The following is a 17,177-nucleotide window of genomic DNA, read 5'->3' on the forward strand; positions in this document are numbered from 1 at the left end:
ATTTCTTCATTTATTACACCTTGTAGGTACACTCTGAAAATTCAGTGACTCAACACAGGTGGAATTGAGGTTGATACCAAGTATGTTGAAGCATGCAGTATATGTTCTCTGGGTTTTGTTGTTGTTATTTTACAAATGAAAACTTGTTATTAGGTAGATTGAGTAACCCTATTTCCTGAATGCTCAACTGACTTGGTACAAATATTAAACTATTTCCAAAATTTTAGAAATTTGAATATAATGTTTGTAGATTTTCCCATAGCTGTATAATGCCACATTACATAATACCATAATAAATACTGCATTCAGGTTTACATGATATTTTGAGTCATTTATTTAATTATATTTTTTAAAGGAAACATAATTATATCTTACATGCTATAAACTATTGAAAATCATTTGATATAAAGCACTTAAAAATAATACATAAGTGTTGAAAAAATATATTATGCCTAGTAAAGTCATTTTACATGGCTGTGTCTATAATATGCACTCCTCTTTTGCAAGACATTCTATTAGGTGCTCTCAACATTTATCTAAAGATCCACTGTTCCCTATTGCATCTTGGTCTGAATTTCCTGAAAACAATTACTTGTTTTTTAAAGTCCACTCTTCAGTAAAGACAAAAGCTCAAAATAAGTCACATCTATTTAGATACCTAAAATTTGCTTTAAGAGTACAGAATAAGGCCAGCATTGTGGTGTAGCAGATTAAACCGCTGCCTGCAGTGCCAGCATCCCATATAGGTGCTGGTTCGAGTCCTGGCTGCTCCACTTCTGATCCAGCTCTCTGATAATTCTCTTGGGAAGGCTGCGGAGAATAGCCCAGGTGCTTGGGTCCCTGAACCCACATAGGAGACCTAAATGAAGCTCCTGGCTTTGGACTGGCCCAACCCCTGCCTTTGCAGCCCTTTGGGGAGTGAAACAGCAGATAGAAGACCTTTCTTTGTCTCTCCCTCTCTGTCTCTGTGTAACTCTGACTTTCAAATAAATAAAATAGATCGTGAGAGAGAGAGAGAGAGAGAGAGAGAGAGAGAAAGAAAACATAGAAGTAGGTATTAGAACATATAGAACATATAGGTAGAGCTTAATTTTAAATAGCTTTCTCTTTTGTTTGTCAATTTCTTTATTAAATGCTTCAGCAATTCATCGAGTAGCAATTTTGCACAAAGCAAATTTGTAGTGATAACACAGAAATATTACTGCTTTCAGGAAAGTTGCTAACCAGTTTCTTTAGTCTTCAAGTAAATCCTGTGTTCTTACAGAGGGTGATTTTGCACAACAAATAGACAGTGTATCTGTCGCATTCAAGTTTCTTGGGGAGAAGCAATTAAGAAAAAAAAAATCTAAAACGTCTTTTTAGGTGGGTCATCATGAAGAAGGTTAAGAAATGTCTAAGTCAACCAAATTTAGGGTCACATGAAACTGAGCCTGAAATTTGAAACTTAAGAGTTTCAAACAAGCTGTCAACTTATCACCTTGAAGTGATCAAAAGATGAGTCTGATTCTTCCTCCTTATAAAAGCGCTTGGATATCTAAAGACAATGCTGAGGAATTACAGCACGTCTTTTTGTATGCCAGGTGAAACATCGAGGAGTTCCCCCTCACTCCACAAAATGAGATGGAAAAACACAGGTGGATTGGAAAAATAATGGCAGGCTTTAACACAAGAGGCAAGAATTGAACAGGGTCTTGAACTTTTTGCCAAAAACTAAGATGAAAAAAAAATTCTGGATTAGGAACATGGGGGTGGGGGAGGTGAACTGGGAGGAATTGTGTTCATGATCTTAACCAGGTGCTTAATAAATATCAACTGACACACATTTGTAATATAAGGGTTAATAGTGTACAGTGAGTGTAAAGCTGCAAGTTTCCTGAGATGAGGTTCTGAGAAGTGAGGACACTCCTGCTTGGAGACCTCTTCCCCTTGTCCAAACGTGATACTTTTACACTTGATGACTGTAGTATATTTCTTACATGGTTGTGTGCTAGCTACAGAGCAGAATTTAGTTGTCCCTAAAGGATTCCCTAATGTTAAAAAGTATTTCTTATTCAAGTTGTCAAATGGGATCGAACTGACTTAGAGATCACTCTTGTGCCGTGGGAGAGCTCATGAGGCAGTGCCTGGAATTCCTGAGGAGTTCTCCACTGTAAGGGTAAGTAGGGCTGCTGTGGGCCACTGGTGATATGAAAACTGTTCTGGAAAGACATAGACTGGTAAACCCCGATAGAGATGTAGCTTGGGACCTTCATGACTCTGATGTCCAAAAGTCTTAAACCAGCAGTCGCTGTGATCTAGGCTTTGCTTTGGGGTTCAGCCTCCGGAGCAACCACAGTAAGTCCTTCCCTTCCTCATCCTTGGTTTTCTCCCCACTCCTGTCATGCAACTCATACCAGCCCTCGCTGATTTCCCTATCATGGTTAACACTATGTATAGGCTTGGATTAGGGCTCTCAACTCTATGTAGTCTTACCTTTGTTTTAGTGCGGGTAAAACATGTTCTTTGCAATAGGCAGAACTTGCAAGGGGCTTGGCATCATAGATGATTCACCTGCATATTTGCTTCAGTACCTTCTAGCAGTAGCTGACTGCTTACCTGACCTTATACTAAGGAGAGTAGGAGCTATAAAAATGGATGTGATGTCAGTGATTCTTGAACAGTCCTTACTTGCTTGATTGCTGATGCTTGAAATGCCCCTATCTTGGGTGGTGGGGCATCTATTACATGGTTACAGAGAGGACTTAAACTATACCTCCCTCCCCCTGAGTGACAATGTGTTAACCTGATACACAAGAAAGTGGAAAGGACTTTTACCAAGTTCTTTTCTGAAAACAGTTTTGATAGTAGATTGTAAACCAAGTGCCACAAAGCAGTGTGTGTATGAATCAGGGAGAAGGGGTAAGAGATAATCTAGTATTGCCAAATTCTTCCTGTTAAATATATTCATTTCTGGCTGTCTCTTCAAGGCTGTGGCAATATATAGTTGATAAAAAACAAGCCCCTGACTTCATATACATCTCATGAAGTCATTCTGTATTTGTCTTCTGGACAATAGAGAGTAATGTTATGCTTATTGCTAACGCAGCCTTGGAAAGCAGAAGCCAGCCCACACCATCATCTAACACCAGCCAAACAGTGAAACAGTTTGTGTAACTGTCCAGGTCTCAGATAGATAAGTGCTTTATAGTGTGTTATTTCATTTCATCTTTAGAACAGTCCTGCAAAGTAAGCACCAGTGTTATTCTGTTTTACAGACAAGGGAACCAAGGGTCACAGACGTTAATTTGTTGAAATACCATGGCTAGTAGATGTCTGACTGATTCTAGACTCTGCTGGCAACTACTATCCATTGTGCCTCTGTTTTTTTGTTTGTTTTGTTTTGTTTTTTAACAAATTATTTATTTTATCTAAAGGCAGAGAGAGAGAGAGAAAAAAAAATCCCACCCCATATGCTGGCTCATTCTCCAAGTGCCTATAACAGCCAGGGCTGGGCCAGACCAAAGCAAGGAGCCAAGAACTCAGTCGGGTTTCCCATATGTATGTCAGGGACCCAAGTACTTGAGCCATCGCCTGCTGTCTCCCATGGTGCACATTAGCAGGAAGGCAGAATTAGAATCAGAGCTGGGACTCGAGAACAGATACTCTGAAATGAGATGTTGGTATCCCAAGTATCAGCTTAACTGCTCTGCCAAATGCTCACCCCCATATTGCCCCTGTTTGAAAGCATTATGCTATAATTTTCCAAGTTCACCTATCTTTTAGAAAACAGTTTTCTTCTTTGAAAGAAAATGTAAATAAAATTGTAACCTTATTACATGACCTCCAAGCCTAGATTATAAATAACTTTAAGCTTCTGCCTACTTCTTTGGGATGCTTTTTCTTGGAACCTGTCCACCATTTCAAGGAGAAATCTAAAAACAGAGCTTAGGGAGACCCACCAGGTGAGAAGCCAGAGTTCAGACTGGGCCAAACATGGAAGTGAGTTACCATAAAAGTGAGTCCTCAAGCACCCGGATAGTCCACATGAAGAACAGGCTGTTGCCACTGAGCCTAGCCCAGCTGCCCAATGGTGAGCATGCTGGGAAACAGTGGCTTAATGCACACCTCCAAAAAAAAGCAGCAGGGTGAAGCTAATATTTCAGACTGAACAAGGAAAGTGATTTTCACAGAGAAACAAGTTGTATTGTTTTCCATTAGCACAGCGCTTTAGCCTAGGATGCATTGGCAGCTTTTGGTGGAATCAGGATAATCTTTTTATTTTCAAGCCATCAATGGTCATGGTTCCTTCACCCTGGCCCAGTCAGTGTCTTGGAACAGAGAGACCTTAAGAAGAGGGTTAAGAATCTACCTGCCCTTATTTTTTGGGACTCCCAACTTCTTGGAAGGGACCTTTTCTTTTTGTATTTTTAAAACTGTATCTTGGGGCCGGGCTGTGCCATAGCAGGTAAAGCCAACCATCTGCAGCACCAGAATCCCATACAGACACCAATTTGAGCCTGGCTGCTCCACTTCTGATCTAGCTCCCTGCTAATGTGCCTGGAAAGCAACAGAAGATGGCCAGAGTGCTTGGGCCCCTGCTTCCATGTAGGAGATCCAGAGGAGGAACTTGGCTCCTGACTTCAGCCTGTCCCAACCTCAGCTGTTGCAGCCATTTGAGGAGTGAACTAGCAGATGGAAGACCTCTTTTTCTGTCTCTCCCCCTAATTCTGCCTTTGAAATAAATAAAAGAAATTAAAAAACAAAAAACAAAAAAACCTAGAAACAGGTATTTACCTGAGCTTCTTTAAAAGGTTTTCAGAAGTTTCTACAGAATGAGCAGAATAAGTGTTTGTTGGTGGGCCATATTTCTGTGACAAAAGACATAAAAGTGATCAATAGTTGTTTAAACATCTTTTTAAATACATAGTGAAATATAAGCTAAAATAAATTAAATCTTCAGGGGCCAGAAATTGAAAGAGAACATATATCCAGAGTGGTAAATAGGAATTGTTAGATTTAGATATAGATGTGAGGGGACTTACAACTTCCTGGAAGGACAGTTGTACAACCAGGAGCTGTATGAGCCTCTGTATATAGTTTAAACCGAGAAGAGGGGCGGGGGGAGACCACACTTGCATGGAGACAATGTCAAGGAAGCTTGCTCACTCTTTATGGCCTTGTGTTGAATATTAGGAGGGAAAAGAGAAATTAGAAACAAGTCAGCACCATTTGTGGATTTGGGTCCAAGTTTACACTCTTGTTTACTGCAGGAAGCCCAAGCTAAGAAATTAACAATAAAACTGGTGTCTGCAAAGTAAACACGAAACCGCTTTGTCATGGTTCCTTCCACAATGCAGGTCAGACTATTCTTGCTGGAAATAAGCTCACAGTAAAAGTTTACAAACCAAGCAGAGGAACTGACTACCACAGGAAAGATAGACAGAGAAATAGGGCAGTGATGGAATAGAGATGAGAAAATGAAGACATTGTAAATTAAATTATGAGACAGAATATATCTACATATATACACACACATACACACACTATAAAACAAGTCTAAAAATAATACATGCGTATTAGCTGATTAAACAAATTCAAAGACAAGCTGAATAGGTCAAAGAATAGGTGGACAAAGACCAGATAGATTTTTTTTTAAAATGAAAATTAGACATGAAGTATTAGTCATTGAAGTTAAGAGCTCACTAGATGAGTAAAAGGCAGCATTCCCATAGTATTCACAGGGGACTGGATCGAAGTCTCCACTTCCATACAAAAATCCACAGATGTTCAAGTCAAATGAATAGCATAGTATTTGCATATAATGTAAGGTCTTGCTCCTGTATACTTTAAATCACCTCTAGATTACTTATAATACCTAATACTATGTAAATGCTATGTAAATTGTTTTATTTAAGGAATAGAGACAAGAGAAAAGTCTATATGTTCTGCACAGATGCAGTGTTTTGAAAATATTTTTGATCTGTTACTGCTTGAATTCATGCATGTGGAACCCCTAGATACAGAGGGCCACCTGTATTAAATTATACAAAAAGATGAGATGAAAATTAGATTGGGGGCCAGCACTGTGGTGCAGTGAGTTAATGCCCTGGCCTGAAGCACCAGCATCCCATATAGGTGCCGAATTGAGACCTGGCTGTTCCACTTCCCATCCAGCTCTCTGCTATGGCCTGGGAAGTAGTACAAGATGGCCCAAGTCCTTGGGCCCCTGTACCCACGTGGGAGACCTGGAAGAAGCTCCTGGCTCCTGGCTTTGGATAAGCACAGCTCCGGCTGCTGTGGCCATCTAGGGAGTGAACCAGCGAATGGAAGACCTTTCTCTCTCTCTCTCTCTCTCTCGCTTTCTGCCTCTCAACTCTCTGTAACTCTTTCAAATAAATAAATAAATCTTTAAAAAAATTAGATTAGAACAATGATGAGTTAATTCTAGGATAAATCTAAGGAAAACACCTTTCTTATAACACAGGATGAAGAAATGAGAAATATGAACACTTTATCAGAGAAGGAGACTTAGAGGATAGAAAAAGACCTAACAGGTGTCTACCATAAGAGTTCCAGAGGAGACAATGGAGGTCTAAGCCATAATAACTCAGAATTTTTCAGATTAGACTCAAGTCTTATATCATTTGGTTCATGAAACATAGTTAATACTAAGCAGGTTAAGTAAAAATAGGTATGCCTAGGTTGAATGAAACCACTGACTATCAAAGAAAAAATGATAGAATCATTGAATATAAAAGAATATTCTAAAAATAACTGGAGATAGATAAAAGACAAAGTACATATGTAGGGATTATTGTTAGACTGATAGTAGAGTTCTCGTTAGGAGTAGTAGATACCAATACAGTAGAATCCTATCTTGAAAGAGTTGAATTAAAATAACCACTAGCCAGTAATTGTATACTCAGCTATACTACCATTCAAGAATGATAACTAAGTATGATATTTCCAGACAAGTTAAGACAAAGAGGTTTTGCTACACAGTGGTCCCAGCTGAAAGTACTAATAAATGGGATACTTCAGCAACAAGAATATTATGCCCAAAAGTGGAGAGTAGCATTTACGAAGCACTGCTGAAAAAGGAGATTAGCAAACAGATGGGTAAGTCAAAGAATTGAGTATTTTAAGAAATGGAAAGCAATGATTAGGGTTCTACAGAGAAACAGAACTAACAAGATATGTATAAAACTGAGGGGGATTTATTACAAGGAATTGGCTTTTGCAATATGAAAGTTAGTGAGTCTCTAGATCTACAGTTGGAATTTGGGGAGCCAGGAGAGCCCATGGTGTGGTCCTAGTCCCAGGCTGAAGGCCACCAAGCTTGAGACCCAGGAAAAGCAAGTGTTTGAGTTAGACTCCAAAGGCAGCATGGGAAAAACAGATGCCCCACCTGAAAAGCTTTTTAGTTCCAGTCTGGCCTTCCACTTACGGGATGAGGACTGCTCACATTAAGGAGGACAGTATGTTGGTTGTTTTGGTTTTTTTTTTTTTTTCAGTCTGCCAATTCAAATGTTAATGTCATCCAGAAACACTGCTACAGACACTCCCAAAGAAATGTTAGACTGCTGTCTGGTCATCTTTGGTCTATTCAAATTGACACAAAATTAACCATCACAGAGACTCTTGTTCAACATGTTTACATGTTGAACAAACAGAAGAGCTGGGATGGCCTGTAGGTCAGTGGGGAGAGGATGACTTCCTGATTGGAGGGAGTATATTCTAAATTTCTTATCTGCAGAATGATGAAGCAGGTACAGAAAGAGATTAGATATTCAGTTTAAATTTTTCTTTTAAAGGACTACAAAAGCACTAGATGTAGAGACAGGCATTTGACTGAGTGTTGAAGAAGCCACTATGGATTCCTGTGTCCCACATAGGACTGCCTTGCTTCTATACCTGGTCCTACTCTTGATTCCACCGTCTTGCTAATTTAGACCCTGGGAGACAACAACTGTGATTTCTTAAGGATGTGGGTTGCTGCCACCATTGTGAAAGACCTGGATTGAGTCCTGTCTTTTGCCATCCTCAGCCATTGCAAACTTTGGGGAGTGAACCAGTGGATGGAAGTGCTCTCTCTTACTATCTTTCTCTTTGCCTCCCTAAATAAATAAATAGGAGTCAGTGTTATAGTGTAGCAGGTAAAGTCACCGCCTGCAATGCCAGCATCCCATTTGGGTGCCAGTTCATGTCCCAGCTGCTCCACTTCCAATCCAGCTCTCTTCTAATGCCCTAGGAATAGCAGTGGCGGATGGCTCAAGTGTTTGGGCCCCTGCCATCCATGTGGGAGACGGAAGAAACTCCTGGATCCTGGCTTTGGCTGGGCCCAGCCCTGGCTGTTATGGCCATTTGAGGAGAGAACCAGCAGATGAAAGACCTCTCTCTGTCTCTGCCTCTCTTTCTGTAACTCTGACTTTGAAATAAAATAAAATCCTTAAAAAAATGAAATAGGTATAAAATGTTACTTCCAAGGATATAAGGGAAAAGGGAGAATAAAGCAAACTTAATTAACTAAAGTTAACTTAACTAACTTAATTAACTAAAAGAAAGAGAAGAGAATGATTAGCAAAACACAGAGAAAAGGAAGTAGAAAATAAATTTGAATGCATCAGTTACAATGATTGTAAATGGAGTAAGCTCACCTCTTAAAAGCACAGGTTTTCTAATTTGATTTTAGAAAATCTACCTAATTGCTCAGCTGCAGATCTGTGAGACATTTACTAGCTGTGTGGCATATTTACTGTCCAAAAGAAAAGTAGTACAGCAGTATAACCACCAGATAACTCTAAATATGAGACAAAAATTTTGTTAAACTCCTGACATTTCCAAAAGACATAGTTATCAAACAGTATATGCACCCATGGGATTACCTCTAAATATGGGAAGAGCATTGGCAGACTTACAAGGAAAGACTGACACATGCACAGTAGAGCTAGTAGATGATTTTTTCATATCTAGCTGGCAAAATTATAAAGATATAGAAGATTTGCACCATGTGGGTGCAGGGGCCCAAGGGCTTGGGCCATCCTCCACTGCCTTCCCGGGCCACAGCAGAGAGCTAGATTGGAAGAGGAGCAACCGTGACAGAACCCAGCGCCCCAACTGATACTAGAATCTGGGCTGCCAGCCCCGCAGGTGGAGGATTAGCCTAGTGAGCCACTTTAACCATCATTTGCTGCCCTCCAGGTGCATTAGCAGGAAGCTGGATCAGTAGTGGAGGCAAGACTCAATCCCAGGCACTCCAGTATGGGATGCAGGTAACCCAAGTGGCAGCTTAACCCACTGTACCACAATGCCCATCCCTTAATAAGATTTTAAATAATTTGTGGATTAAAGATGAAATAATAATGGAAACTAAAAAACTATTTGTAAATAAATGACTACCAAGCTTGTGGTGGGTAACAAAAACAAAATTTAAAGGGAAAATTTTACTTAAAAAGTATGATAGGGGCCAGTGTTGTGGCATAGCAAATAAAGAAGCCACCACCTGTGATGCCAGCATCCCATTTGAGTGCCAGTTTGAGTCCTGACTGGTCTACTTCCAATTTAGCTCCCTGCCAATTTGCCTGGGCCCCTGCACGTTGTAGGAGACCAGAAGAAGCTCCTGGCTCCTGGCTTCAGACTTACTCAGCTCTGGCCATTGCAGCTATTTGGAGAGTGAACCAGTAGATGGGAGATATCTCTCCCTCTCTCTTGCTTTGTAACTCTGCCTCTCAAATAATTTTTTAAAATATGGTAAGATTTAAATGAATTATAACAATAGCTAGTAAAAGAATAATTTAGTAAACTTGAAGTAGAAAATGGGGAAATAATGATGAGAAAGGATAAATGAAATGAAATTGGAAAAAATGATGCGGTAGAGCCAAAATCCGATTTCTTGAAAATACTGGTAAAGTAAGTCAACCTCTAGCAAGACTGATAAATGAAAAAAAGTTTGCAAAAATTAATAATATCTTATCTAAATTTACTATGGTTTTCTAAGTTAAGTTGGGGTGGTAGATGCATGGATATTTGTTATGAGCAGGTCTCCAAAGATGATGGAAAATGTACATTATCTTTTAATCCCATTTTCCCATGAACCTTTTGAAGTTTCCTAATATTATGTTCATGAGTCCTTTTTTTTTTTTAAAGATTTATTTATTTATTTGAAAGTCAGAGTTACGCAGAGAGAGGAGAGGCAGAGAGAGAGCAGTCTTCCATCCCATGGTTCACTCCTCAACCGGCCACAATGGCTGGAGCTGCACCAATCCAAAGCCAGGAGCCAGGAGCCTCCTCTGGGTCTCTCACATGGCTGCAGGGACCCAAGCGTTTGGGCCGTGTTCTGCTTTCTCAGGCCATAGCAGAGAGCCGGATTGGAAGTGGAGCAGCCGGCTATCGAACTGGTGCCCATGTGGGATGGTGGTGCTTCAGGCCAGGGCGTTAACCTGCTGCACCACAGCACCGGCCCTAAGTCCTTTTTTTTTTTTTAAGATTTATTTGTTTATTTATTTGAAAGGCAGAGTTAGAGATAGACAGAGGAAGAGAGAGAGAGAGAGAGATTTCCATCTGCTGGTTCTTTATATTCAAAATATTTCACAATGAGTAGAAGACAATCAGCCATTATGCCTTTTCTCAGGCATTGCCTATTGCCTGTCTTTAATGTGCTTTCACAGATACCACTTCTCTCTTGTGGATTTAACTTCAAGTGACTCATGCATTCCTGCTTTAAACATGCTTGGTAGAAATTCAAATCCCATCCGTTGGAGCAGTAGCTGAGGCAAACTGTGAAATCAACAGAATTCATGCCTCCAGAATGGTTAGGAAGAACAGGACTCCTGTCCATGTGTAATCAGAAAAGCTGGATGCAAACTGGCCAGTGGCCTAGGAACACATTTTCAATGTGTGAAAGGCCCCGGCTTTCCTAGAGTCCTTTGTCCAGGCACCCCAGCATTGTCCAGGTACCTTTACTTTTCTTTTCTTTTCTTTTCTTTTTTTTTTTTTTGACAGGCAGAGTGGGTAGTGAGAGAGAGAGAGACAGAGAGAAAGGTCTTCCTTTTTGCTGTTGGTTCACCCTCCAATGGCTGCTGCGGCCGGCGCATCTCGCTGATCCGAAGGCAGGAGCCAGGTGCTTCCCCTGGTCTCCCATGCGGGTGCAGGGCCCAAGCACCTGGGCCATCCTCCACTGCCTTCCCGGGCCACAGCAGAGAGCTGGCCTGGAAGAGGGGCAACCGGGACAGAATCCGGCGCCCCAACTGGGACTAGAACCTGGTGTGCCGGCGCTGCAAGGCGGAGGATTAGCCTGTTAAGCCACGGCACCGGCCTTTTTTTTTTTTTTTTTTTACAGGCAGAGTGGATAGTGAGAGAGAGAGAGACAGAACTTTTCTGGCTTATTTGACTATTGGTCTCTCTCTCTCTCTCTCTCTCTCTCTCTCTCTCTCTCTCTCCGGATTTATTTATTTGAAAGATAGACTTAGAGAGAAAGAGAGTCAGAGAGATCTTCCATCTGCTGGTTCACTCCCCAAATGGCCACAACGGCTGGGGCTGGGCCAGGCCAAACCCAGAAGCCAGGAGCTTGTTCCAAGTCTCCATGTAGGTGCAGGGGCCCAAGAACTTGGGCCATCTTTGCTGCTTTCCCAGGTCCACTAGCAGGTAGCTGGATTGGAAGTGGAGCAGATGAGACTCCAAACGGCACCCGTATGGGATGCTTGTACTGCAGGCGACTGCTTAACCTGCTACACCACAGTGCCAACCTCACCCATCGTCACTTTGAGATGGCCCAAGCTTCAGAAAATGTGCATAAAAGTAAGTGTGCACTCTGGTTTGTTCCAGCACACTGGCAGACTTTTGTGAAGTCTTAGTGGCAACAGCCACATATGGACAGCAGGTATGTGCTGAGTCTGCAGCTGATACCTTCTAATCCCATTGGAGCTTTCTCTCCTTCCCTAAAAAAATGCCAAGTTGCAAGCAGAGAGTAACCATTTTGCTATACTTAAAATGAATATGGACTGAGTGTGTAGCTTTTTTGTACCATTCAACATATTCAGACTATTTTCAGACAAGTTTTTAGCTCTGATTATTGATCCTGATGAGCACACTATTCTAAAATGTATACTGTGGGGACTGGTACTGTGATATAGTAGGCTACATAGCATCCCATATGGACACCGGTTCATGTCCCAGCTGCTTCTCTTCCAATCCAGCTCACTGCTATGGCCTGGGAAAGCAGTGGAAGATGTCCCAAGTGTTTGGGCCCCACATCCACGTGGGAGACCCAGAAGAAACTCCTGGCCCCCAGCCTCAGATCAGCCCAGCTCTGGCCATTGTAGCCATTCGGGGAGTGAACCAGTGGATGAAAGACTCCACTCTGTCTCTCCCTCTCTCTGTCTGTAACTCTGCCTCTCAAATAAATAAAATAAAAAATAAAATGTATGCTGTGGGGAAAGTTGTGCTATCAGTTGTTTCTTATTTTAATACTTCCCCCCTACCACCACCTTAAAATAAATTACCTGCTCCTTTTTTGTCTTGGATTCTTATTGTCTATCTTCTCTGGGAAAAAAAAAAAACAACTTTGTTTTATTAATTTATCAATGAGTTTGCATATAGTTTGGTATGAGGTCAGTAATTTTCTGTAGAATAGCACTTTTGGTCATAGTCCGAGGCCACTTCTATGTTTTAATAATCTTTTCTCACGTGAGAGAGTCGGCCATGTAACTCCGTGGCCATGATCAGGTACATATGGAGAGGGTGCTGCCCTTTCCTTGATTCTCTGCTAGTGTCATGGCAACATAAAGAATGTAGGTGCCCTGTCTGGGCTCTGAGCAGCAGACCAGAGAACGTATTCTCAGACCAGGTGACTAAATGTGTCAGTGACTGCTTTGGTTTCTTTGGCCAGGCCTCAATCAAGTTGAGAAAACGAAATGAGTTTCGTAGGTACATTATTGCCCATCTGGTACTGTTGCTACCATGAGTTTCTTGTACTAGAGGACAGTTTGCTGCTTCACATTCCTAATATTTGTACTAGTTATCCATGGTACTTTCAGATAAAATTGAATCCAACCTTGGCTTCTATGAAGCCAAAGCCTCAGTCTGATTCTGTTCTTAATCATTACTTAACCCTAATGGAATTGCTACTGTGGCTGTTCTCTGAAGACCCACACAAGAACTGTTTCAGGTAGTCAGTTCACATAGTATCATCACTTTCTGTAGACGAAGACATTACACTTGAAAGGCTGCATAACTTGCCCAGGTTGCAGAGCCAGAGGGGGAAATGGGACCCGAGAGGGCAGCTCCAGCGATACTCTTAGAATGTCTCATGGTCTCTCACGTACGTCTCTCCACGTGCAGTGAAACACAAGTTTACAAGTGGCTCTTAAGTACCTAAATGTTGCTGTGAGCATGCAGTTAGATGACTAACAACATACCATACTTGTGCTTCATTTCTGGCTTGTGGACTCGATACTATGCCTGTGTGACTAAGATGTAATCTCCCCATTTGCATTCCACGGTTTTTACTAACATTTATCATATCTGTTGGTGTTCCTATGGTACTGAACTTCGGAACATAACAATAATGTAAAAAACTTAGACGACTTAACATCTCAGAATTTGAATAATGTAGATCTGCGGTCTGTGTTCATTTTATTAACTAAGTAGTTATTCAGTATGCAGAGGAACAGACCCTGAACCATGTTGCTAGATTTTTGATACTGATTCCACTAGAGGACCCAAAAGAAACCCCTGTATGATACCCGTCTGGAAACTTGCATTCCTGCCATGCATCAAGAGGAATTCTGGCTACCTTGGCTGCCACGTGCCTGCAGTGAGCAGCTGGGGTCTCCTACCTGCTACTCAAAAGATGTCCTGCAATAAAATTTCCTGCATTAGATGCCCCCTTAACACTTCCCTTCTTCCATCACAGTTCTCTGTGAATTTGGCTTGATTTGCAAGTGAATGATGCATATTTTGGGTGAAAAATTCTTACCTGTGTACCCACACCCACACAAGTGTTTTCTTATTTAAAATTCAATTGTCATTCATTTTTACCTACATTCCTTATCTGTGAAATGGACATTTTTTGACAATTGATGAGAAACATTTTGAAAAGATCTAGAATACAGTAATGCTTTATTGGGTTAAAAGTTATTTTTATGGACTTCTTTGTGAAGTATTTTGTTTGCTCTCCTTAAGCTCTCTGTGTACATATTCTTGGTTATAAAATACCTACCTTCAAAAGGTAAGTGTTTTCTCATCGTTTTTGTTGCTTTTTTTTTTCCAATGCTAATTTATCTGCACAGACACATATGTTTCAGGACTATACTTGTTAATTTACCTTAAAAAACTGATGTCATCATCAAATCTGGCAATGTGGTTTACATACTTTGCAAAATGGTCTAATTTAAAGCTTCCCTTAGATGAAAAAAGTGTAAAAAATATTACTAAGTTAACATTTTCATTTTCATGGTTTGTGTATACGTAGGTACATGTCACTTTTCATGCTGCATTAAAAGTGTGTTGGCTCTCTGCTAACAGTTCATCTCTTTTCTTCTGCAGCCTCGAAGTCTGTTATAAATAGTATGCTGCGGGACCCTTCTCAGATTCCAGATGGAGTTCTAGCAAATCAGGTCTATCAGGTATTAATCACAGCTGTCTATTTTCAGTGGCAATGCTGTTATCTGCCTAGCAGAGTAAAGGATTTTAAACCTCATTTAATTACTGTCATCATAAACTATCACTGAGGTCAGGGTGCGCCATAAATGGCAATGCAATATTTGTGAGAAGAGCATTTCACTTTTTAATAGCTTGCTTTTATAGTGAATAAAAAGCATGCAATTTTTGTTTTCTGTGATTAAATCTGAACAGCCTTTTAATAGCTTTCTTTTTTGGGGGGTAGGGGGAGAGAAGTAATTACTGCTTTTAGGATATTGTTTACCATAATAGTTCCTGCTGTTGCCCCACCCTAGCCCCCTTCTCTTATTTGTCTGCAGTGCACTGTGAACGACTGCTGTTATGGACCACTGGTGGACTGCATCAAACAGTATCCTTTCCCATAAAATTTTAGGTGCACAATTGACGAGCTTAGACTCATTGGAGGAGATGTGTCTAGCTTAACCTGACATAAAGTTCTGCTTCACAAAACACATTTCATACTCTTCTATTTTACATTCAATCAACTGGAGGGTCACTGCAGACCATTCTTTTCCAGAGCTTAGGAAAAATCAGATTGGCCACAGGAAGATATCAGTTCAGCAGTTGTGTGTCTCACCTGCTTCTTGCAAACTGCTTGGTTCTCAATGAGTTTAAAGATATAGAGTCATTAGGCAGATAACATACCACCTTGGAATGTATCTAACTATTCCTATGATCATTTTAAAAATATAGTAAAGTTCCATTTAAAATGAGCCAAATTCAATTGAGTTCACTGGAGTAAAATTTGAACCCTGGGTTAAAGGACGATATAATTAAAATGCTGCCAGAGACCATCACATTTTAAAGGGCAGTAGATTCTTAATGGTTAAATGCTGATTATAATCTGAACTATCATTTGGGTCCCTAATAAATATATTTAGAGAAACTAAGCTATTTTTTTCCTCTGGACTGAATTTAAGGTTAGAAGAACAGATGTTCAGTCATTCTTCAGTGAAAGCATGGAGATTACTAGACAGATAATGGTTACTTGTTAAAACAAGATTGGGGGGACAGTAACTATTTCAAGACATAGGATATTATTCATCAATAAATTTAATAATGTTGGGGCAACAGTAACAGTTTTGATAATCCTTGACTAAAATATTATTTGTGACAAACAATTTGTAATTTTTATGAAAATAATATCTAGTGGAGCTCATGAGTCTGAAACCTCTTAATAATAAAAACACTGTTCCTTGCATAGGTTCCATTAGCATAGATGGCACTGTGACCAGTTGTGACTCACTGATTGCCATTCAGGGAGATTTTTGTTGAGAGCCCTTGCAAGTCAAATATGTTTGTGCACCTGTGTGTGCATGCATGCACATGTATGTGTGTGCTTATGTTCCACTTTATTCCTTGTTTCACAAAGGCTTTGAGTCAGTGAAATTTTAGGTAAATAAAACCACTCACTTTCACAGATAAAAGCTAATCTTTGAAGAATAACCATGTAAGAGAGCCCTCTTGCAAGATTATCCAGTGCCCAAGATTATTACTTTAATAACAAGTGCAGTATTATCACGAGTTTGCTGTTTTGTTAAACCCAGATGAAACTGCGCTTCTATTTTCAGTATAAAATTAATGATGGTGTTAGAAGTTGTAGGAGTGCCAACCTCATGTTGCTACAGTGATAAAGTTCAGCACACTCAGATAACAACTAACACCATCTCAGAGTATCTGGGGCTGAATTACATGTTAATTTTAAAGCACATAAAATAGTTAAAAATCAATTTAAAGTTAAGGTTTTAAAAGCATAATGTCTTTTGAAGGATTGCATATTGATTTTAAATATAACTATCTAATTATATATGCATGGACTAAAGTATGAAGTCAACTGCTTTGTAAATGCCAGGAGGCGATTTTTCAGTAATAGTTGAGATGCTTACGGGAAACCAGATTGCTGTATTGCTGGCGAAGAAAATGGCTTGTGAGGTTATTTACAAGTTTTGCCCCATGGTCACTGCCATATATCAGTAATAGGTATTATTATAGACAAAGTCTAAGTGTTTCTGCTTATAGAGCATTATAAATTCTGTTTGGAGTATTTTCCCTACATTGTTGCCATCTTTTCCTTGACTTTTTTGGCTGTGTTATTGCCAGTAGAATTTAATGAAGTACATGATTTAATTGATAAAGATAATGATGTATGTCTGTGAATTGCCTTCATTACTAGATTATAAGATTTTTTGCAGTTCTATTCTGCATATTGCCAGTAAAATTATAGTTTTTACAAGCTTTATTTTCTGAACCTCACATTTTATATATGTTTACATCAAGCAAAGCATAATCAAGAAATGTATCTTTCCAGAATTTTAAACTGGTGATTGCTTTTGCCATGCAAAATCAAATAGGCTGGAAAGAGTATAAGGAAACTGACTTTATCTTTGCATTGAAGTAGTAGCAGTTTCATATAATGTAAATACACTTGCATGGATGTTTCCTAGACTGATCAACAGAAATTATTTGATTTCACAGTAAATAAAAATGATTGGCTTTCCGTGGGAGTGAAAATGCTGTTT

General features: G+C 40.0%; 1 protein-coding gene across 1 annotated transcript in view; it reads left to right on the forward strand.

The window, feature by feature from the left end:
* The window catches only part of CDIN1 (CDAN1 interacting nuclease 1), a 245,048-nt gene that overhangs the window by 97,429 nt on the left and 130,442 nt on the right, over nucleotides 1–17,177 (forward strand). The window contains exons 6-7 of the mRNA XM_062205587.1: nucleotides 14,524–14,603; nucleotides 14,958–15,007. Coding sequence (XP_062061571.1) covers nucleotides 14,524–14,603; nucleotides 14,958–15,007 — 130 coding nt within the window. The remainder of the gene's footprint in view (nucleotides 1–14,523; nucleotides 14,604–14,957; nucleotides 15,008–17,177) is intronic.

This window comes from Lepus europaeus, chromosome 11 (genome assembly GCF_033115175.1).
Source record: "Lepus europaeus isolate LE1 chromosome 11, mLepTim1.pri, whole genome shotgun sequence".
Lineage (NCBI taxonomy): Eukaryota > Metazoa > Chordata > Mammalia > Lagomorpha > Leporidae > Lepus > Lepus europaeus.